At 35.1% G+C, this 22,420-nt stretch overlaps 6 protein-coding genes across 16 annotated transcripts; 2 read left to right on the top strand and 4 right to left on the bottom strand.

The window, feature by feature from the left end:
- Positions 1 to 1,085: 1,085 nt before the first annotated feature.
- Positions 1,086 to 1,517, top strand: LOC106773055 (indole-3-acetic acid-induced protein ARG7). Its single transcript, XM_014659740.1, has one exon. The coding sequence runs from the start codon at positions 1,086 to 1,088 to the stop codon at positions 1,515 to 1,517; it is 432 nt and encodes a 143-aa protein (XP_014515226.1).
- A 705-nt stretch (positions 1,518 to 2,222) lies between these two features.
- LOC106773901 (auxin-induced protein X15-like) lies at positions 2,223 to 2,585 on the bottom strand. Its single transcript, XM_014660668.2, has one exon. It carries the CDS (start codon positions 2,583 to 2,585, stop codon positions 2,223 to 2,225), a length of 363 nt encoding a protein of 120 aa, XP_014516154.2.
- A 2,803-nt stretch (positions 2,586 to 5,388) lies between these two features.
- On the top strand, positions 5,389 to 8,318 carry LOC106772980 (probable mitochondrial adenine nucleotide transporter BTL1). The gene is made up of 6 exons (XM_014659637.2): positions 5,389 to 5,687; positions 5,783 to 5,944; positions 6,041 to 6,135; positions 6,265 to 6,598; positions 6,831 to 7,068; positions 7,801 to 8,318. The coding sequence occupies exons 1-6, from the start codon at positions 5,643 to 5,645 to the stop codon at positions 8,052 to 8,054; spliced, it is 1,128 nt and encodes a 375-aa protein (XP_014515123.1). The 5' UTR covers positions 5,389 to 5,642; the 3' UTR covers positions 8,055 to 8,318.
- Positions 8,319 to 9,443: 1,125 nt separating this feature from the next.
- LOC106773829 (reticulon-like protein B22) lies at positions 9,444 to 10,477 on the bottom strand. Its single transcript, XM_014660586.2, has 3 exons — positions 10,198 to 10,477; positions 9,895 to 10,106; positions 9,444 to 9,819 (listed from the first exon to the last, which is right to left on the bottom strand). Exons 1-3 carry the CDS (start codon positions 10,455 to 10,457, stop codon positions 9,719 to 9,721), a joined length of 573 nt encoding a protein of 190 aa, XP_014516072.2. The 5' UTR covers positions 10,458 to 10,477; the 3' UTR covers positions 9,444 to 9,718.
- Positions 10,478 to 10,710: 233 nt separating this feature from the next.
- Positions 10,711 to 14,527, bottom strand: LOC106773018. 8 transcript variants are annotated; one of them, XM_022785977.1, is made up of 7 exons: positions 14,280 to 14,527; positions 13,975 to 14,063; positions 13,614 to 13,799; positions 13,062 to 13,511; positions 12,096 to 12,500; positions 11,732 to 11,931; positions 10,711 to 11,195 (listed from the first exon to the last, which is right to left on the bottom strand). In XM_022785977.1, exons 4-7 carry the CDS (start codon positions 13,495 to 13,497, stop codon positions 10,950 to 10,952), a joined length of 1,287 nt encoding a protein of 428 aa, XP_022641698.1. In that variant the 5' UTR covers positions 13,498 to 13,511; positions 13,614 to 13,799; positions 13,975 to 14,063; positions 14,280 to 14,527; the 3' UTR covers positions 10,711 to 10,949. The 8 variants fall into 8 exon arrangements, with proteins under 8 accessions (XP_022641698.1, XP_022641702.1, XP_022641701.1 ...); XM_022785981.1 differs by having other exon boundaries at positions 13,614 to 13,668; XM_022785980.1 differs by having other exon boundaries at positions 13,062 to 13,516; positions 13,614 to 13,668; positions 14,280 to 14,520.
- Positions 14,528 to 16,909: 2,382 nt separating this feature from the next.
- On the bottom strand, positions 16,910 to 22,357 carry LOC106773958 (probable plastid-lipid-associated protein 10, chloroplastic). 4 transcript variants are annotated; one of them, XM_014660728.2, is made up of 10 exons: positions 22,206 to 22,355; positions 21,968 to 22,128; positions 21,610 to 21,858; positions 21,339 to 21,434; positions 20,569 to 20,649; positions 20,010 to 20,096; positions 19,681 to 19,736; positions 18,024 to 19,588; positions 17,807 to 17,943; positions 16,910 to 17,345 (listed from the first exon to the last, which is right to left on the bottom strand). In XM_014660728.2, exons 2-8 carry the CDS (start codon positions 22,106 to 22,108, stop codon positions 19,474 to 19,476), a joined length of 825 nt encoding a protein of 274 aa, XP_014516214.1. In that variant the 5' UTR covers positions 22,109 to 22,128; positions 22,206 to 22,355; the 3' UTR covers positions 16,910 to 17,345; positions 17,807 to 17,943; positions 18,024 to 19,473. The 4 variants fall into 4 exon arrangements, with proteins under 4 accessions (XP_014516214.1, XP_014516211.1, XP_014516212.1 ...); XM_014660725.2 differs by having other exon boundaries at positions 21,968 to 22,357; XM_014660726.2 differs by having other exon boundaries at positions 16,910 to 17,319; positions 21,968 to 22,357.
- Between the last annotated feature and the right edge of the window lie 63 nt (positions 22,358 to 22,420).

Raw genomic sequence — 22,420 nt, 5'->3', positions numbered from 1 at the left:
TCAAGGATAATGATATTTTGACAATACTTTTTGACAACTTTTTTGACAATGGAACACGTGTCATCATTTTATTGGTCTATTTGAATTTATGTTTAAAAAATATTTAAAACGGATCAATCACAAGCTGTCAGGTATGCGTTGTCAAAAAGTTGTTAAAAAAGTGTTGTTAAAAGAAATTTTTCCATTTTTCAAAAACTAACTTCCATTGTGGCCTCCCCACAGTTTCTGGAACCATCCTCACAGTTGCTTCTTCAAGAGTAGAAGATATTTTAGCGTTGTCTCCTTTACATTTGCTGCTTTTGCTACCCAAATACAAGCTAATGATTATGACAACGGCAGATCTTCGATTTCAGATTTTGTTATATACCACATTGGTATAACAAAATTCCTATAAACAATTTGAAAGAGGAGAATAAGATTTTGTAACAATTCTTAAGAAAGAGAACAAAATAAAAAGTCTTCCGCCGGATAAGAAAATAAGCACAAGTGAAAAATTAAGTGTTTCCGAATTATTTAATTACCATGAATTTGTCTTTAATTTAAGGAAGATAATCTTTTGTCACCCATTATTTTAAAACAACTCCTCACAACCATGTAATTAGTGTAATATGGTAATTAAAAATAATAATTTCTTAATTGTAAAAAAAGAAATAGAAGGCCATGATACTAAGTGTCAATTGACTGTGTATATCTTTAGTAAATAGGTTTCAATCTAGAGAAATCATTAAAAAACATACACAAAAGCTTCCCACAACTAGATCGTACTTTAGATCCTACGTTAGTTAATAGGTGGTTTCGTTATTCTACATTAAAAATTGGATAATCAATTTGTCATTTCTAGAAATAGTAAATAAAACCATAGTTAGGAATAAATTAAGGAGGCAGATGCATGGCGTGAACGGAAGCTGTCTTGTCTTCCATCCATCTTGCTAAAATTTGAAGCTTTAAGTTTGAAGCAGTTAAGGAGGGAAAGTTTCTTCAGCAAATAAACTCTTCTTCTTCCCTCTCTTCTCCCCGGTCGATCACTCCCAAACACCACCGGAGGAGACCGGAGGAGACCGGAGGAGACTGAATGAGCGCCGGAAATGAAACTCTCAAGAAGCTTTTCGATATGCACCCCAAAAATCATTAAGAAAATCCCAAACCATCTGAAATCATCGATACCCAGATCCTCAAGCTGGCATATTCAGCCTCTTTCCAAGAAGCCATTGCTGGGTTCAGGAGAGTCCTCCGACGGCGGCGCAAGGAATGCCAAGGTTCCCAAAGGCTCCCTCGCCGTCTATGTGGGCCCCCACTTCCGTCGTTTCATCATTCCGGTACGCTTCTTGGCCATGCCTGACTTCGCTGCCTTGATGGAATCCGTCGCCGAAGAATATGGCTGCGATCATCACGGCGCCATTCACATCCCCTGCGATGAAGACCATTTTCAGCAAATTTTGATCTCATGTTCCCAACGAAAACGGACCTTCCTTCCTCCCAAGAAACTTTCCAACATCCCAATCATAAGCAGCCATTGATTCATTCCTTCCTTCCATCGCATTAATCTTAATCATTCACACACACACACACTCCTGATAACAAACACAACAACAACGTATAATACATGTATATACTTTTATATACGTATGTAATATTTTCGTTCACTGCAATGTGTACGGACAAATCACACATCTGCATGCCCTTCGATTTTTTCATTGGAAGGGAGCGCAGGTGTTGGATCATGCACGAGGGGCACAAAACCTAATTAATGTTTGTTTTCAATCCTACTTCTTTTCATTTGGGAATCCTTGCCAGTTTATCAGGAAATGTCTCTGTGGCAATCAAGATCACAGAATATGTATTTCACATTTTATAATTTTGCACACTGACATCTATCTACACACATTCATGTACATATGTCATAGTCCTCAATTCATTGTTAATAATTAAATAGGAAGACATCAACGAGGATACTGTGTTCCTGGATTTATGTATATCTTATCAAAATTATTAATAGGGAAGCATAATCTATACATGCATTTAATCAAAACTAAGCAGCACTTTGCACTACTTTATGATGAATTAGAACTAATGCATGCATGTTGATCATCTCAAAAGGATAGAAGCAGTCTATTACGATCACTGTCAATATTACAGAATTAATATATCTATGTACAAGTTTGAGGATGATGAGGGGGAGTAACTTCACAATCTGATTCGTGAAAACTAGTGTTGTCCTTGTCTCATTGGAAGCCAGAGTGATGCAGCAAGGGTTGTTTGTTGTTGTTGTCGTCCTCCACGGTCTTGAGTATTTTCTGGAAGACTGATACATGGCATGGGATTTTGAGCACACCCTCTTGCTGGAAACCAAATTCATCTTGGGCTTCTTGGAGCAAAATCTCAAAAGCTTGGTGTCTCAGGTAATGGGTGGGAATGATGAATCTCTTGAGCTCTGTTCCAACACAGACAGCGAGGAAGCCTTTTGGAACCATGTCTGCACTGTTGGAAGCAGAGGAAGATGTTGCAGCTTTCTTCCACTTCTTGAGGATCTGTTGAAGCCTAACCACCTCACGGATCTTGTTACATTTCTTTGAATTTGAATCCATCATATGGTGTGCATTCAAAGTGAAGAGTGATGATGAGTTCTGTACAGAGGTACAATTTATAATCAAACTCAGCCTCAGATGCCAACTGCTATATCAAAATTTAATTCATGCAAACACCATATTTTATTCCTACTGCCAATAATTTTTTCTGCACAGTACAGATAATCATTGAGATTAGAGATCAGCTGCAGGTGTAAGAATCAGATCCATAAATGTTCATTTTGTTTGAATCAGTTTTGTTGCTTACATTTAAAAAATATCTCACCATTGCACATATTGTTAGTAATTAGAAACTCACATACTTCAAATGCACCTCAAATAACATGTTTTTTAGTTTTCCAAGCATCTGTTTTAACTTTGCAAAATAATCTGTACAGAAAAAATCTAAAGCTATTTTAATTTAATAGCTTCTTTAAAACATATCAGAAATTCATATGTACAAGATGACATATATAACTCTCAATCAATGTTATTTTTGTTAGAGTTTAGATAACTATTTAATGGCAACTTGAACATATGATTGTTGCCTTGCTTTGTTGGATGCTTAGAAGATCGTGGAAGATGGTACTCTGTGATTTGCATGTGACTCGCCTATTTGTTTATGAAACAGACACTTAAGCCAGCAGGTTGAAATGATCTTACTAATAAAAAAACGAAATACAAACATAGATAGATATTGTGAATATTTGTTAAGAATTTCGAGAAGCTTTTCAAATTCAAAGGTATTTCAATTTCATGATCATCAAGAGAGAAAATAATAATGAATAGATTTTTATCAACGTATAGCAAGCCAAAGAAAAAAAAACCATAGAATTTAACATTATCTTTAATTAAAAATCTTAATTAAGATATATTCAAAGTTTTTTCCCACTTGTATATTTTTTTAACTTGTTTATTTCTGGATAATATAAAACTTTCACTCAATAAAGTACATTTACAGGTCACTAAAATCATGCAACCATTTAAAATAATAACTTTGTTACTCTACCATTATCATTGTACTACTTAATTATCAACTATTAATTCCCTACAAAAACAAACTAAATCGTGTTATTAACTCTAATATTCTTGATCTCAATTGGTGTTAGTAAATCACCTTCTTACAATTTATCAATAATTAAAAAGCATTTATGTAAACTCACTTAATTATCCAATTCTTATTTCTTTGAATAAATAAACTTGAATCCACTTATTGATCTCAATTTCCTGCTTAATCCAATCAAATCCTAATATTGAAGTGTTTTATATGTTTAAGCTCACACAAAATGCATCTGAATGAATATTTTATTGAGCATTTTAGTTTGAGTTATTACGTATAATAGTTTACATGTTATATATACTATTGACATGTTGATATATTTTTAATAATTGTTAAAAATAAAAAGTTAACTATACATATATACTACAATCACAGTGTCAACTAAACTTTACTGCAAAAACATATTGAAAAATGCATGCAAGAAACATGAAAGAGTAAGACAAAAAAGGAACTGAGTTTTTGAGAAGAGGTGTTCACTCGTATGTCCCAAAGGCCAAAAATTTTTAAACATTTAAAAATTTAAACATCACTCTAAAGTCTGAACAAAAAATCATAATAAAAATGTTTTTAAAATAAAAGTTAAATTTGTCTGAATATTGTAGAATATTCAGTGAATATTTTTTAACTGAGACAATATTTTATAAAATATGATGAACTTCTTGTTATTTTGATATGTTACTTTTGTTTATTTAACACATTTGATACTTTCTAAAACAAATTAATATTCTCAGGATTGTAACAGTACACTTAAATATTAATATCTATTATTATTCAGTAAAACAATTTGTGAGTTTATTATTTATAATATTTTACATATTGAATTGAAAACAGTATATTTCTAACTTAACCTAATTAACTTTTAGCGAATTATATTAAAATAGATATGATTAAAGATGAATTATTATTTTGACTCCCTATTCCCAAGACACCAATCTTATAATGATTGGTGCAATTGCGATAACCATTCTTCAGTTCGTTGAATGAAGGCAACAAATAAACAAATAAATAAATAAACAAATAAATAAATAAATAAACAAATAAATAAATAAACAAACAAATAAATAAATTTCCAATAAAATAAAGAAACCAACTTATCCTTCTAAATCTGCACTAACCTAAGATTAACACGTGACGTGGCAGCAGATACGATGAGATTGCTATTATTGTTATGACTGCACTCTACTTTTACAATCAAACCTCTAATCCTGTCACTAATCACTTTTTAATCATATTTTCTCAATTAAAACCTTATAAACGTGCAAACCCTTATTTTTTTTGTACTTATTTAATATTAATATGAAGACACATCATTTTTTGAAATAAAAAAATTTATGATGGAAATTATTCACTATGAGAAACTTATGTATGTGAAAGAAAAACGCAAATGTTGCATTATAATAATGCATCTTTGTAGATATTCTTTGAGATATATTATAGAAAAAATTGTTGTTAAATACTTAATTTTTGTTATATTAGTAGGAAATGGTTGGAATATTTATGTTTTATATTAATGAATGGTGAAATTAAGAATTAATGGTAATATGGTGTGTCGATAATATTGTTTTAAGAAAATTAAAATAAATAAAAAAAAAAAAAAAGAGATGTTGTTTGTCCCTTGTGACGTAAGAGAGAATGATATAATATAAAAAATGTCACAATTAAGAGTTGTAATTACGTGGGAAAAGGGCGTGTAAGCAATAAAATGGTATAAAAAGGATTAAATTTTAATATTTAATTGCAAATGGGTGAACGATAAGGAAAGCGACATTTTGATGCGAAAATACGAGTCCGCATTTCATCCGAAGCGAGAGCGATAAGCCGGCGAGATGGCGAGATGGCGAGATAATCTCTTTCTATAAATTCTCGCATTCTTGCAGAGTGACAGACAGGAGGAGGAAGAAGAAGAAGAAACCCTAAGGAAGCAGAACCTGGTGTGTTCAGAGAAGTCAAAAACAACGAAACAGAACACAACGACAACGTTAACACAACACAACAACTTAAACACACCACGCAACAAAATGTCTTCCTCCAACACTAACTCTCACTCTAAACCTCAACCTCAGGCATGTCTTTTTCCTCGCGTTAATATCTTCGATTGCCTGCGTTGCAAAACGATTTTTTGTTAATATCTTTTCTTCTGTTTTTTCCATTCCTTTAGGAAGGGAACATGGCATTGCAAACCCATTCTCCGTCTCACGCGCACAATAGCAACAAGCATGGGCACGGAGTCTTTGGAGATGTCTACACCATCACCAAGGACATGCACGCCGATCATCACAACCCTTCCTTTGATTTTCAATTTCGCCTTCCCCCGCTTCCGGTTACATTCCCTTCCTCTTTCTGTTCTCCCTTTCGTGATGCCCACCTTCTATTTGTTTTATATTTTTTTTATCTTTTTACTGTTTCCCCTTTTCAGAATTTTCTGGGCTCTAGAGAGGCCCGCGAGTTTTTCAGCGGTGCCCTTGCAGGGGCAATGACAAAGGCGATACTTGCTCCTCTTGAGACCATTAGGTTCGTCCTTTTTGTTTTACTTTTTTTTTCTTCGCAAATCCGGCTATCTATTTGGAATTCCTACCTGGCTACCTAGCTGGGCTGATACAGTGGTATTCGTCTGTAGTGATCTGTAAACTATGCATGCAGGACAAGAATGGTTGTTGGTGTTGGATCCAGAAATATTGCTGGCAGTTTCGTAGAGGTTATACAGCAGCAGGGATGGCAAGGATTGTGGGCTGGAAACATGATCAATATGCTTCGTATAGTTCCAACACAGGCTATTGAGCTGGCCACATTTGAGTGCGTCAAACGGGCTATGACATCCCTGCAAAACAAATGGGAAGAGGATGGCCACCCCAAGTTGCAGATAGGTTTCATCGATTTCAACCTGCCCATGTCTTGGATTTCACCAGTTGCTGTCGCTGGTGCCGCAGCAGGAATTGCTAGCACAATCGTATGCCATCCCCTCGAAGTTTTGAAGGTATGTTACGGAAAAAAAGGAAGTAATTCGTCACATCACGATATATGTCTAATTGAATGGACTATGTGTATTTGTTTTGTACTGCGACATCACCATAATTAGGAATCACGCTTCAATATAAATTATATATGCTTTTGTTCTGTTTAATAATGACCATGGCTTGAAAATTTGAACTCTTTCTTTTTTCTTGTCTCTTGTTTAAAATTGCAATTGTCTTCTGATTTTATAACAGGACCGGCTAACCGTTAGTCCTGAAATCTACCCTACTTTAGGTATTGCGATCAGAAATATTTATAAAGATGGTGGTGTTGGCGCTTTTTATGCTGGTATCTCACCGACACTGGTCGGAATGCTTCCATACAGTACATGCTATTATTTCTTGTATGATACCATGAAGGATTCTTACTGCCAGACCAAAAATAAGAAAACTCTAAATCGTCCAGAGATGCTTTTGATTGGAGCTCTAGCAGGTTAGAGAATCTCTAGTATTTAATTATTTATGTTCTCCTTTCTTGTTGTTCTTGGTCTTGCCCTGTTTCGAAGCGAAGGAGACACCATGGAATATGTTATGCAAAAGTAGTCATTCACAATTTGATTTATTTCTTGTTTTCTTATTGAGAAAGGGTGTGGGTGTGTTTCAAGGTTTTATAGATTTAATTGGATGTTTTGATTTTCCCGGCATTGTATGTTTGCCAAGCTTTGTTTGATAGAGGGAGATGAAATAGGTTGGTGAGAAATAGAGTGAAAGAAATATCGTTTGGTTGGGAAAAATAGAGTAACAATGTGATTAAGCTCAAATTAACCATAATAAATATTTATCATTGATTTTGTTATAAAAGCATAAGCACCAGATTTGTTGTGAAATATATCAGTGATCAATTACATTATAATATATACAATCGGTTAAGTTATTCTTGCTTGTCTCTTACATGCAAAGATTTTTGCAATGAAATAAAACTGCGAACCTACACTTCTTTAACTCTTAACTCAGGATTCCACTCTGCCGAACTCCTGTTTTCCTCTATTTCTTCGCCCTTCCAAGTTTATCTCTTTGATTTCACTGTTATCAAATCAAAATGCACCTCTTAGTTCCGTTGTTATGGTGTACCAATCTAACTGTCTCACATGTTGATCCTGAACATTTTGTACTTGTTAGTTAGTATTAAAGATTTGTGTTATCTGACTTGTTTGTGGTCACCCAGGTTTTACTGCCAGTACAATTAGCTTCCCATTGGAGGTGGCTAGGAAGCGGCTGATGGTGGGCGCCTTGCAAGGTAAGTGCCCACCAAACATGGCAGCAGCACTTACGGAAGTAATTAGAGAAGAAGGTCTGAAAGGTTTGTACAGAGGATGGGGTGCAAGCTGTTTAAAGGTGATGCCATCCTCTGGTATCACCTGGATGTTTTATGAAGCATGGAAAGACATATTGCTTGTCCAGAATGGAAACCCATTTTAGGTTTGTAGTTCTAAAAATTCTCTGTAAGAACGGTATAACCATGGTGGGTAAAGAAAACAAATTATTGGGAAAGTTATTAAGCTAGCTCGTTGGAATGGTCGCATGTACTAACGAATGAGTCGCCTAGCTTGTAGGTTTCCAGATTTTGATATTGATTTGGCCAAGATTCTTATCGAGGAATAAGGTTAAAGAATGAGTTCGGGAGAAGTTTCCTATGTTCATCGTTTCTTTGCATCCCAATCACAATCACAACGTTTCTCTCCATCCCAATCACAATCACAACGTTCATTTGTCACCGAATTGTTTCGCTTGACTTGAGTGCGCATTAGATTCGCATTATTAAATATTTAAATGAATTACAGCATCTTCATTACAGTTTTATGTTCAAAATTGTAAGTTTAAGACCTCGATTTTATAGCACGACCATAAATTTAAAATTTAAGGTGTTATAAAACCAATTATTGTATTAGAGATATTGAAAAGAAAATTAAAATTCAATATTTTTAGGTTGAAATGTATAAATATTGTAATATGTATTATTTAATGAAGTTTTTATAGTAATGTTCTTAAATTTTCGAAAAGTAGATATATGAAACATTAAAAATGAATTAAGATTTATGTTATCATTTCTGTATTATAGATAGCCTTGTTAAAACTAATAGATACTCTCTCACAAAGGCATTGGTAATTGGATACGTTTAATTAATCAATGACACTTGTATAATATAGAGAGATCTATGTAATATTGAATCTAAATACAGCTTTGAGTATGAGCTTGGTATTATAGAATTGGTTATATTGTTTTTATACTTTAAATATGGGTCCGAAGTGGGAAAACTAATGATTTTAAAGTTAACATCATCAGATTTATACATGTAACTTGTATGAGATAGAAATTACAAGCTAAGACAGAGAGTGTGTCTCCTTGACCTGCAGTAAAGGTTTGCACAAAACAAAAAATGGGCCTAGGGAACTCAACAAGGAATTCTGCATAGAGTATGCTTGCCAATTCCAAAAGCTTGAAGGCTTGAATATGATTGCTTTCAATATGTACCTGCCTACTTGGTTTGCCTGTCTTAACTCCAGTGCAAACTTCCAAAAATAGGTAATTTTTGTTATACTACAATTGGCTTCAATCTTGTATTATTATATGTAATTTATTGTAATATTAATCTGGTGTTCTTGTTACGCAAAATGTTGCCTTGAAATAGAAGGCTTATTGACCAATTTAACAAAATTCATGAATCAAAATAATCAAAACCAGTAAATAAGACCCATAAGTTTTATATAAATTGGCAATCAAAGAACCTACGAAAACAAAAAGGTTTAACTGAGAAGTATACTTGAAAACGTAAACCCCTTCAAAACATCATTAGTTTTGTTCTAAAATTATAAAAAGATGAGTGAATATTTGAAATATGGGCATGAATCTAAACACAGTTTTGTACATTGCATAACAAGGAGCTGATATCAAGAAATGGCAACATGTTATAGAAATTGCTTTGAGGAGTAATTTGTGTTCTGAAAATGTCTAGAGAACATATACATCGTATGTACAAGTAATTCAATTCAGTACAATGCAATGCTAACCTAAATGATTGATAGAGTGATGTAGTTTCCAATGTGAAGCCCAAAAGGGGTTGTTGTTACATGATCGGGTCTTGCTATTCGCTGATGTCATTAGTTCTTCCGAAGAGCCAGGCCAGAGCGGAGCGAATTGATTGAGAGGACTCTGCGAATGTGTAAAGACAGAAGAAGCATAGCCCTGTGCAAAGAAAAGGAAGGTGAGAATGGTATTGTTGACAAGGACGAAGAAGAGGGGAAGTAGAGGAGTGGTTACCGGCATAGGCAACGGTGATACCAAGAGCGAATCTTCCAATTGCAGAGAAGAGATAGAGGGAAAGGGTGACCTTAAGAAAGAGCCTCTTGTCGTGGCCGGTGGCGGCAACGCGGAGGACAGACTCGGCGGCACCGACAGTGTTGGCTAACCATGCGACAATCGCATTGGCAGTGTCCTCGGAAATCTGCCACTCGAGAGGATCGACGGGAACCCTAGCAGAAAAGAAAAGAAACCCTAAACCTAAGGAAAGAAAAAGTAATTGGGGGAAATTGAAATGAAAATGAAAAAGAGAACGGCACTGACTGTATGTTCATCTGGCGAAAGAGAAGACCGAGAATGGCGAGGGAGCAGAGAAGAACGATGAAGACGTCGGAGAGAAGAGAGAGAAGAGTCGAATTCCGATAAGCGCAGTGATAGTAAACAAGCGTCCCTATCACCAACGCTATCATCGCCTTCCCTGCTCCTTCTCCGCCCCTCCTTCTTTCATCCATAATTTTCTTTTCTTTCTTTTTCTCTTTCTCTTTCTCTTTCTTTTCAACCCGCTTCTTTTCTTTTCTTCCCATCCTATCCTTTTCTCACTCTCTTTCTCTTGTCTTGTCTCTAATATAAAACATTTTAAAAATCATTTATTACAACTAATTTTATTTTTTAAATAATCTTTTTTAAGCTAAAGTTCAGAGACACATCTGAAATCAGAGCAATGGTGGATCGATTGTTTTCTTCGCCTGTTTATTATCTTTGCATCCAATCATTTCAGACAAAAAATTGCATTTTTGTAAACATTAAATTTTGTCTAAGAACCAAGAACAGGAACAATCAGTGACAACTATGTTTGTTGTTATATTGGGAGTTACAACAACTTGGAAACTCAGAATTTTGACAGAACAAGAGTACCCACATACATACATTTTAGATAACAGACAGAAAACCATTCATTCTTGCTCTCTCATTGTCATCACAGATCCTAGAAGCCCATTTGATGACTTTTTGTGTTGCCAACAATCATCGATCCAAGGAGAAAGAAAGAACTAAAGTACATTGACACTGATCCGAACCTAGCAAGGGAACAGGATGGGGCATGGATCCCTCTCTAACCTACCACTTGATAAATCCAGTTTTTTCATCTTTTCTTCACACCAAAACAGTTGCTCCTTGCTCATCCTCGTCATTCTCAGAACCCTTGATACCATCTTCACGTCAACAAGCCCAAGCAAAAGTTGAATGTCTTCATGCTTTTGTGGCCAACAATTCTTCTTCCAACCTTTTTTCTTTCTCCGCAGTTCCTTCAGCTTCACTACTTTCTGCATTCAGAAGACAACATATTTTCTTAGTCTTATTACAGTTACTATCCATAATTACTACCAGGTAAAGCAAAATAAATAATCAATTGGATCCATATTTGGTTGCAGTATAAGAGTGATCTCTGATCAGTTAAAATTTCTGCACATATTAAAAAGTTCCCTGACCCACCTATATGTCTCAAATCTACTTCATAAAAAACAAAAAATAGCACAAAATCGTTAAGCTGAAACAATGGTTGATAGATTTGCTGACAAGAATCGATATTAGTATTTTCCTACCAGAACAAGCATATTAAAGAGCCATTTGTAGCATGTCAAGTCAACCACACAGCATTTCAAATAGACAAGAACTGATGGAAAAAAGGGAGGTACAGTGATAAGAACATACTTGTAAACTTTGATGACTACCAAGTCTAAAAATCTTAATATTGGGAGGGCCAATGCCCGCCATGCCAACTAGTTCTCTCTGTGCTTCAAAAGTTTACTAGTATATTATAAAATTGCAAATTTATCACAAGGAAAAGTTCTAAACTTACCTTTTCAAGAGTTGACTGAATCTGGTGTAGAGGAGTTGCTAGCTGGTTGTGATTTCCAAACAGGTTGGTTGTACCACTAGACTTTTTCTTGTCCCTTTTCAGGAAAAGATGGAATGTAAGGATAGAGCTTTCAATTATCCTGATCAGATCAGGAGCAAGAACTCTTATCTCCGAATCATCAGTTAATTCATGATCTGAGCCTGAATAGATTCATAAAGTTGAGCACTTATAGTCATACCAATACAAGCATGAGCACAAGAGCCAGAAAATCAAAATTACATTCATTGACAAGCAACCAGCAATTTATTAATTTAATTATTATTCAGTAGTATCCATGACACTCGAATATTTTCAAGAAATTCACCTCGTATATTAGGAACTTGAAGCAGTTTAGGCAGTTTGTTCCTAGTGCGAGCATATATTTCAGCTCTTCGGCCATGCTCAAAAGGTTCATTTTCTATAAACCTTTGTAATAAAACTTGGAACTGTTGAAACTCTTGTGCACTGTGGTTGTAACAGGTAGGATTATCATGTTGCCAAGATATCTTCTGACTCATATGAGAATACTGACAATGAAGTGCCTCCCAAGTCAAGCAAATTTGACCTACATATGCTGTTTCAATATCCTGGTAGGGATCATTCTCCGGCTGTTGAAGATGCTCAGTCTCATCATCAGGTTCTTCAAATTTTTTCAAGGAAAGACAACGAAGGGGAGAAGCCAGCTTTTTTGATGCAGATCTTGGAGACGGAGTTGAAGTATGCTGTGAACCTGACATAGTGAGAGGGTGCAGCATATCACAAGATCCGGCAAACACAAACATAACAAAAATACTACATTTTATCAGCAATTACAATTTGCACATGGTAAAATGGAGACAAAATCATGGTTTTTACTAGAGAGCTTTACATATAAAACTAGATCATGCACATTCAACCGTTGAACACAATTCCTGGAACTACGATTCTATTTGGGTTTTTGCCTGGGACGATGAAAAGTAAGCTAAACTGAATCCAGACATAACTAAATCCAAGCTTATAAAAATGGAAGCTTTTCTTTGGTTTAATATTGCTTTTTTTTCCCAAAAGGAACATTAAGAGTCAATTTTCATCAATCGTGCATTTTTGTCCTAATCATGCATCATGTGACAAGTCCAGACAAAAACACCTAAATGAACGCAGAGCAGAAACTGAATTGGCATTCCCAACCACTAATACTAGCTACATATGAAACATACAGATATGGCATCATGAAAGACTAGATAAACCAATTTTGTTTTCTTTTACTGCTCGCTTACCCCAACAAAAAATCATAGCAACAATAAAAATCTACCTTTGCCAGCTTCTCTAAGTTGTTGAGTGCTCATCCGATCAAATAATAGCATTCTTTCACAGTATTTTTCAAATACAGCATCGAAACCACGCCACCATTGCTGACCTTCTGCCTCCACATCCCTCCATTCGTTTGAGCTTGTCTCTCCCTCTTCCTCTTCATCCTCCCCTTCCTCCGGGCAGGAATCTTCTTCAGGAATCAACACCATAAAACTGTTTCTTCTCAATTCTTTCAGCCTTCTCTTAACCTCATTGGTAATAAAATCATCGTCATCCTCGCCTTCACCAGCAGAATCTGCATTTCCCGATTTAGACTGATCAGGACCGTCAGCGTTGAGCTTCGGTTCCTCGGGCTCAGCCACTGCCTTGTCTGACAAATTCTTTTCACCATCTGCTCTCAGAGATTTTCTGAACTTCTTCATTTTCAGAAACTCCATGCTTTATCACCTTACTTTCCTAAACAAACTATTCGAAGCTCAGCCACAATATTTTAAAATGTCTGACCAAAACCCACAATCAAAAATCCAATAGAAATACCAAACAAATAACTGACCCAAGAAATACTAGTTTAGCTCTGCAACAATCAGCAACAAAGCGCAGCAGAACTTCTGCGGAAGAAAAGAACCTTTATTTAGCTTGTTGTAAAGGCAAAACCTCCTAGATTCCGTACCAAGTTCCAAGACAAGACATCAGCGATGAAATGGTGAAACCAGCATACAGCACCGTAGAAATGTCACTCCTTTGAATTCAAATAGATGACAGAAATGAATCAATTAGTAGTGGAGTAGCAACCATTAGAAAAAAAAAGAGCAAAAGTAGAACACCCCTTGATAGAAAAGGTGATAAAAGGAAAGTAGTGTCATTATGAACCCCACCCACCATAATCTCAATGCAAAATGGTCTATTCTTTATACCTTTGGCAGAAAACTAGGAATGCATTCAGCAGAGATCAGAGCTACCGACAGGGCAACTTCTCTCCGTGGTTATCACCTACATTCAACTTCTGAAACTCATCAACAATAAACAGCGGATGACAAAAATGTCAGCTTTTTGGATGATTAAGACAATGAAGACTAAGATGCACTAACACCATAGCTAGTACCAATTCCAAAACTAAAAAAAGAAAAAAAGAACATGCACTGCATTACATACCCACATGCAATGCATACACGAAAATGACCAACAAGGCAGAAAAAAAAAAACATTATTTTACACTGACCGGAGGATTTGGGAAAGTTGATATGAAGATCAATGTGACAACATACGAGGAAAGGCACCCCAGAAGCCGAAACAGAGGGAAAGAGAAACCCTAAGCTTGGAGAGAGCCAAAGAGAAGAGTGAAAAATAAACAAAAATGCAATAAATGTGAGAGAGAGTGCAGAGGGCAGAGAGCAGTGTGCAGTGAGCAGTGTGTTTTGTTTTGTTTGATTCCATTTCATCTCTCTCTTCCCATTTCATTTTCCTTTCATTTCCCAATACAATAAATTAAAAATGCAGGATTTGTATACGTTAAAAGCAAAACTGACACAATAAGCATAAATAAATAAACAAATAAAAATAAACATGATGTGTTTTGCTATTGTAAATGGAAATAGGAGCACAGCACTGTTCCCTATGAAAAAAAATTAAGAAATAAAAGAAGACTGTGTTACCGTACACAGAATATTGTAAGAAAGCCGCGAAAAAGTTGTTTTTAATTTTGTTTTGTTTTCACAATCATAAAGATACTCAATTTCTGTTTAACATCTCTTCTAATCTCCTAATCACCCCATCAAAATCAAATCTTTTTTCGTTAATCAAAACTTTAACAAGTCAAATGTTGTATGAAAATGGAAAACAAAAACAAAGATAACATTTTGAACTCTTGGCTTTGTGTTGTGACCGCACTCGCTACAGAAAGCTCTCTTCTCTGTTCATAAAGTAGTATAGATGAATGGATGAATGTCTTTTCAGAGCTGAAAAGTAGAAGAAAGATGTTTGTGTTTGTTGACCTCTAACTTCATCATTCCGTTTAGTCCAAAAACCATAATTCATGTATACTCAATGCACCAGCAATTAGTAAGCCTTTTTTACGCAAAGACATCGATTTTATTACAAAATTATATGTCTGGATTAAGTTTTTAAAAAATAAAAAAAAATTATGTAAGTTGTGTTCATGAAACATGATTTTGTTAAGAAGAAATCGCCCTGTTTAGAGATGACTTTCATCTTATAAACTGAAGTTGTGAGTAAATGAGATTTCAAATTGTGAGTGGGATGGGAGTTTTCCAATATCGAAATTGTGTCTATGTATGATCACTTGTCAATATACAAATCTGTACAAAAATAAATTAAAATTATAAAAAAACATTATAAACAATAAAAAGTATCGCAATAATTAAATTTGAACTCGATAAAACTATTTAACATATAAAAATGTGAACTAAAGTGGATATTCTTTATTCCTCAAACATCAAGTTAACCCTATAGCTATTTCTAAGTACCTCAAACAAATATTTTATTCTTCTAAGTTTTATTGTTCTCCAATCAAGTTAAAACTATAAGTATCATGGTAATTAATTGACTATTATTTACTTAGGGATTGAAATTATAATGGATTACTATAGGCTCATTTACTTAAAAAAATGGAATAATTCAAAATAAATTGATGATAAGATGGAGATAAACTTAGTTATAAGTAATTTACTAGAAGAGTGGTTTTACAAAACTTATCACTCCCATTATTTTAATAATTTTGTTCAGTATTCAAAATCCTCTTAGTTCTAAAATTACTTCATCTTTATGAACTTTACTTCTATCTCTTGTCATTATTCTTGTCACTTTATTCCATTTATTTGTTTTTCATTTTTATTTTCCTGTCTTTATCTTTACTATTTTTTTATTCAAAAACAAAGATATTTATTTATTTTTAAAATTTTAAATCAATAATCAAATGTTCTATAATTTGAATGGTATGCTAATTCTTCTCAATGCAATATTTAGACTTAAAAACCCATTTCATCAGTGTAAACTTGGTACACTTGTCAAAATTAAGTGCTTTTATTACTCGTTTATTAATTAATTTCCTTTTTTTTTTAATTCGATTTCTTTTCCACTTTTACATTGATCGATCTTCTCTTGGCTAGACTTTACTAAGATTTTAAAGTGATGGAAAATCTATATAACAATGGAGGAACACAAGAAACACCAACAACAACTCTTCTCACACAGCAACAGAGGACCCTTGCAGATTATTATGCAGGAAATGGACAATCTATTTCAAACTTTGTTTAGCACACACTCTTGGATGTAGAAACAGAGACCAAATCCCGCTTTGTTGGGATATCTGACGCAACAGCAATTCACGAGACTTGATCATGAAACCCTTATGTTCCTATTGGAGATTTTCTAGGGATTTGTAACACAGTAAAAATGCATCAAGTGACAAATAGATAGTAAAACAGCTACTGCAAGACTCCAATAATTTCCACATTAGAGTCTTCACAATCTAAAATTATCATTTCCATATTTCATCAAGGAGCATCTTAATTCCTATATGATGCTTGAGAGATGTAAAAGGTTTTGCCTAAGAGTTACCTTACACATGACGTCAATGAGTTTATTCAAACAAGCCTGTTTTTAAAATGTGTCAAGCCATACAAACATGGTGATTACGTTATGAATCAAACTTCTGATGAAGTGGCTAACTTTATGCATATCACCATGAGAAGTTATTATGAAATGCAATATATCATAACCTCAATTACTAAAGAAGGTTCTTTTAAAGCTAAATTCCCAATATGCAATGTTAGTTCAACAAAAGTTTCTCACCCAGAAAACTAAAGATTTGAAGAAGCAAACAACTCAAGAGTTCCAATTACTATAAATCATTAGATATGTTAGAAAATTTGTTTACTCCAATAGCACATTTAAATTAAATTCTAAATATAATAGTACATCACCTTTGCAATCGAAGGATGCACCAAGAAAAAAATAATATGGGAGCAAAAGCGTTTGAGTGATAAATTGGGATTTCAGAGCTGGTTCATTCTAGAGATAAGGTATAGATAAATATTTTTTTTCCTAAATGAAAAAGGCACCATTTTATCCGCAGAAAGGTCAGGTTCATTGGTATCTGCTAGTAACCTAACCAAGAAGATGGTATATGCTGAAACCTGCTTTTGGCACATGCCAACATATCATAATAATCTGATTGGTTGAAGCAATCACGAAAATCAGTAAAAAGCTTCTCAAACACCCTCCACTGTACTTCTAATGATCTGGTATAAGGGAATGGAAGAAAAACCTGCTCAGAATAACAACTAAAACGATTCAAAGGAATGACCATAACAGTTGAAAAAACTAATGACTGGTGAATTACCTAACAAATAGCCAGCAAGAGAACATACACATTTGAAATAGAATACCTTTGATTTCAATTTATATGATGACATGTACAATCACGCTGTACATTTGAGTGGTATAAGCATGAGATAAGATGGAAATTCCAAATGGGTAACCAAGTTAAGTTGCAAGGTGAACATAACAGATGTGGAGAAGTGTAGAAACATGTGTTGCAGAAAACATTTGAAGGGGAAATGAACAAGAAGTTAATTATATTACATCAGTAAGGAATTCATGAAGAAAAAACAAGTTAGGTTTGAGTGAAAAGAAAAGAAAAGCATGTGTTGGTTGGTTCCATCTTCTGCCAATCAGTAAATTTTTTTTTTTCATCAGAGCAACAGAGAGAAAGACAGAGAGACTTACATCCCCTTCATGGGCAAGGCGTTTAAGCATGGAAAATGAGTGGTGGTTGTCGTCCAAATTGTCGAGAACAGCAAGCCAAATCCGAGAAGCAAGTTGGTGGGCGATGTCTCGGGACTTGCCGCAGGCAATGAACTGATCTGATAAATAGAAGAATCAAGATGTGACGAAAAGATAGAACAAGTATGAAGAAGAAGAGTGAAGTGTGATTAGCACATACCAATGATGGTTCCATGAAGAATTCCACTGTGGGGAGGCATAATGAAAAGTTGAAGTTGGTGTTTCAAGAAGAGATAAGTGTGGCCCACGATCTCGTGAAAGTGATGGTGTAGTTGCAAATTGTGAGGATGGGAAGCAAAGATGCGTTGAGTAATGTATAAAGCCGTGAATCTGGTCTTGGAGTTGTTGGGTAGAGGAATGGGGCCTGGCCATGGGAGAGGGAGAGAAGGGACTGCCATGAGTGGATAATGATAGGAAAGTGCAGCTTGCCAGAAGCATTCACAGTGAGAACTGAGAAGATTGGCCCAGTGCTTATTAACGCATGCTATCTGCTCCCACTCTCCTATTCCCCCTCTCACCAATATCTCTATCAACACATCATCAGGAACCTTCCCAATCTCACTTACCTCTTCTTCTTCTTCTTCATCCCTCTTATTCTGCTCCCTTCCCTCATCCCCTTCTTCCATCAGTTCAACTTTTCACGCCGTCGCTCTTTTTTTCAATCAGTCAGACCCCAAACTGATAACACAAGCACTCTACTATTCTATTATTTAATCCACCACAAATTCAAGCGAATGGACAGAATGGGTTCCCATATTCGTGCCCATCTCCTTCTTCCCTATTCCGTTGGCCGTTTGCAGGCCTAATCATACTCTACAAGGGTAATAGTTAGGAGGGCTAACTGGGGCCCATGGTGATGAAATCATTTCTCTGTCTGATTTATGTTTTGTTTACAATTTTTGTTTAAATGATGCTTTCATTGACTTGTTCAAATGCGTAATTGGAATTTGAAAAGCTATCAGCTACCAATCTGATTGATACACGTACACACTCAGTAGTCCCAACAACTAATACAATTCTTTTTATTTTCGGGTCCCCATGACATACCAACCATGATCTATAGATATTACTACCTAGAATTTACAAATAAACTTGAGAAGATAATAACAGATAAAACTAACAAGATATAATACTATCCATCTTATGCAGGATAGGGCTCCTTATCTTCCCACAAATTGTACAACTTATATTAACATTTCCACTTTTTCACCATCTGACTTTGCCAATATAATACTATCCATCTCATGCAGCGTAAAAAGATTACAAGACTCCTGCACAGTACATAGCAGGATCAGGCTCATTATCCTCTTCCCAGAAGTTGTATAACGTATATTAACATCTCCAATTCTACAACTAACACTCACCATCTTACTTTGCCAATATATAACGAATTCAGTAGAAACAGTGCAAATATACACAAAGAAAAAGAAGTTCAAATAAAGTCAACACAACAACTGGATATAATAGCCTTCTTTAGTAGCCAGAACTCCTTCTGTACTATATGACTCTGGTCAATCTATCGCTCTAAACGATTCCACTTCCATCCCCAAAAGGTCATTGAGTGTTATGGCCCGCAAACAGTATAAGTTTTGAGAACTTCCCAATGCTCATCAGTACAGAGATTGCGCTCTGGTAAAAACAAATACTCCCCCTCCGCCAACTGCACGACCCAAAAGCATATTATCATCCAAATAACTGAGGTAGTATAGTCCTCCCACCGATTCCCTACAATTAAAAATATTCATCATATGTGTTTTTATCAAAAAAAAAAAAGGAAAAAAAAACAGTATTTCAATAAAGTAGTCCGTATGGCATACCTTCCTGGATCTCTCACAGGGATTTGAGCTTTGAAAGTGCGGAGAAATTGCAAAATCTGCAGGAGAAAGGCACAATTATGTATAACCTATAAACAATGTCTGTCTCACTGTATAAACAAAATATGTTAGCAAACAATTTTAACTTATGCACTAGTTCTCATGCAGATCACAATCATATTGGATTATTCCCATAAAGTATGACACCAAAGATTGGAGCAAAGAACAGACTTTGTGACATAAGTTACCGGTAATGATATCCACATCCTATGCCATGAATAGCCACATTAAAATTAACATCCAAATACAACCATAACCTAAGGTTGACTTACCTGAAGACTTATAAAAGATCGAGGTAGTATTGCTGGAGCTATAACAGCCTGCAGCTCTTCACTAATGTTTATATCTTGAACTGTGATCTGCCAGGTATAAATTGCATATTTCGACCAATATTATAACAACATCAGACCAATTAAAGAAAAAACATTATATTCATACCCAAATACCAATAGTAAGTAGCCTTTCTTTATCTTAGTTCAGAAATAGACTGGCATTTTCATTGAACTCTTTCCTTTCTTTAGAAATAAATACTGACTCAAACCGCATGATAAAATTCAGAAATAGAACACGGAAAAAATATTATAACTTAAAATGAAAACCAAAACTGAGGTTAAATGTGGATGATCATTCCGTAAGTTTCAAACCAGTTAGTAGAAGAGAAATTATGTATGTTCTAAAAAACCCAGCATCTATTTAGACAGATATTGCACCTCAACTGTAGTATAAAGAATGCTCAAGAAAGTGAAAATGATTACCTCTTGAAACTGAAGGTATATATCACGGGCACATACAAAATTAAACTTGGTGGATACAAGCAGTGAAAATTATTACCTCTTGAAACTGAAGGTAGATATTACGGACAGATACTACATTAAACTTGGCGGATACAAGCAGTGTAGCACCTTCTTGTTCCTATATGAAGAAGGACAAGAACTTATTAATTTTGAGTTCATGGAGAGAGTACCAAAGCTCAAGCTCAAGTATTTCGTCTAATTTCATTTTTCCAACAAATTAGCAAGAGAGCTTCACATTTGAACAAATCCTATAAAAGAAACACTGTAAAATATAGAGTTTTCAACCAAAACATAGATCCTGAACTTATCCATTGGGCCTATTGCAGCAACGGTTAAAACCATAAGTATAACTCATGTTCAAAGAGAACGAGAAAAAACAAAGGGGAAGTCCAAATGCTCTTATCCAATTTTAATTTTAATTTTTCCTTTTCACCTAGGATGTAAGTATACTCATCTCTCATTAAAAGCAATCCTTTATGCAATGCATCTTCAAGGAGTAGACAGTAAAAATTTCAATTAGATAAAAGAAAATATAAGTGACAGAAATAAAAAAGACAGTTTGTATTTCCACCCAGAATTCCAACAGAACATATTCAATATCCAACTGAGTTTAATATAATCTCTTCATAATATTATAGAAATAGAAAGGAAGTAAATAATTGACTACCGAAGTGTGATGCTTGTAAAAACAAAAGTCACAATCCAGTAGCGGAACACTGAACTTTAGGACTTTGACATGTATTATGAAGTTTCAGCCTCCCTAGCAGAAAACAGGACAGAAGAAAGTAAAAGAAGGCATTGTTTCACCTCTAACAAATTTGGAATACTCCAACGAACAACATTGCGGATAATACCTCCATCAGATTGATCACGACATTCAAATTTTTGAAAGATCTGTCCAACCTATCTCAACATGAAAGCAAATGAAGCAACAAAAAGGTAAGCAGGGTGTTAGAGATTCATCTTTGCCTCTAAACCTTGCATTAATTACAGAATGGTGAGTTTAAAGATAAGTTGAATAAAGAAAGCATAGACAATAGATTTGAGATGGTGAAATTGAAAGTGCATTGGCATGTACTTGAAAGAAAGGAAGTGTAGCAGCAGCTTGGAGAAGAATGAGAACATCGGGGGCAGAAGTGTACTGGAGGCGCCATGTTCCATCCAACTTAGCCAGATTGATCGGGTGACCCATGTTACGGCCTTCCACATTCACCAGAGCTTCCTCAATAGAGGAGCGTTGATCAGGAGTTGTTAAGAGACCCCTTTGCGTGTCTTGGACAGAGGTCAGAAGTAGATGCTTTTTGCTCTCTAATTCAGAATCATATGCCTTAAAATAAACCCAAAAAGAAAAAGAAACAAACAAAAAAGTGGCTTGTAATGCCTTGCCATGCCATGGTAAACTTAACCGGTGGAAAGGAAGAGTGAGTAAGACGAACCAGAGCAGAAGGCAAGGAGAAGTTCCTAACAGTGAAAGGTTTGTTCAAAATCAAAAGCCGGGAATTGAAATTAGGTCTTCTGGTTGTGAAAGTGGAAGACAGAGACGGTGGGTACAAGGCTGAATGAAAAGCCAGCTCCATTGCAGCAGAAACAGGACAACCTATACTATGTTTCACACAACATGACACAACACAGAAAGAATCCATAGCCGAATGAAGAATGAATTAGATTCATTACCTTTCCCTTGTTTTTGTTAATTGAGTGGCTGCTTCTCCTTGGCTACCACATCCACTCTCATTTATGCATCAACTCAGAAATCTGAGAGATAAGATGGATGATACATTACACCCAACACAGTAAATTTTTATTCAAATTATTCGTGATGTTTTATCTATTATTAGTATTTTCCTTTTCTTATAATGGTATAATTTGAGAGAGTGATTATTCATTTT

This window comes from Vigna radiata, chromosome 9 (genome assembly GCF_000741045.1).
Source record: "Vigna radiata var. radiata cultivar VC1973A chromosome 9, Vradiata_ver6, whole genome shotgun sequence".
In the NCBI taxonomy this organism is placed as follows: domain Eukaryota; kingdom Viridiplantae; phylum Streptophyta; class Magnoliopsida; order Fabales; family Fabaceae; genus Vigna; species Vigna radiata.
The sequence above is the reverse complement of the archived record's forward strand: the minus strand, read 5'-3'. Positions and strand labels throughout refer to the sequence as shown.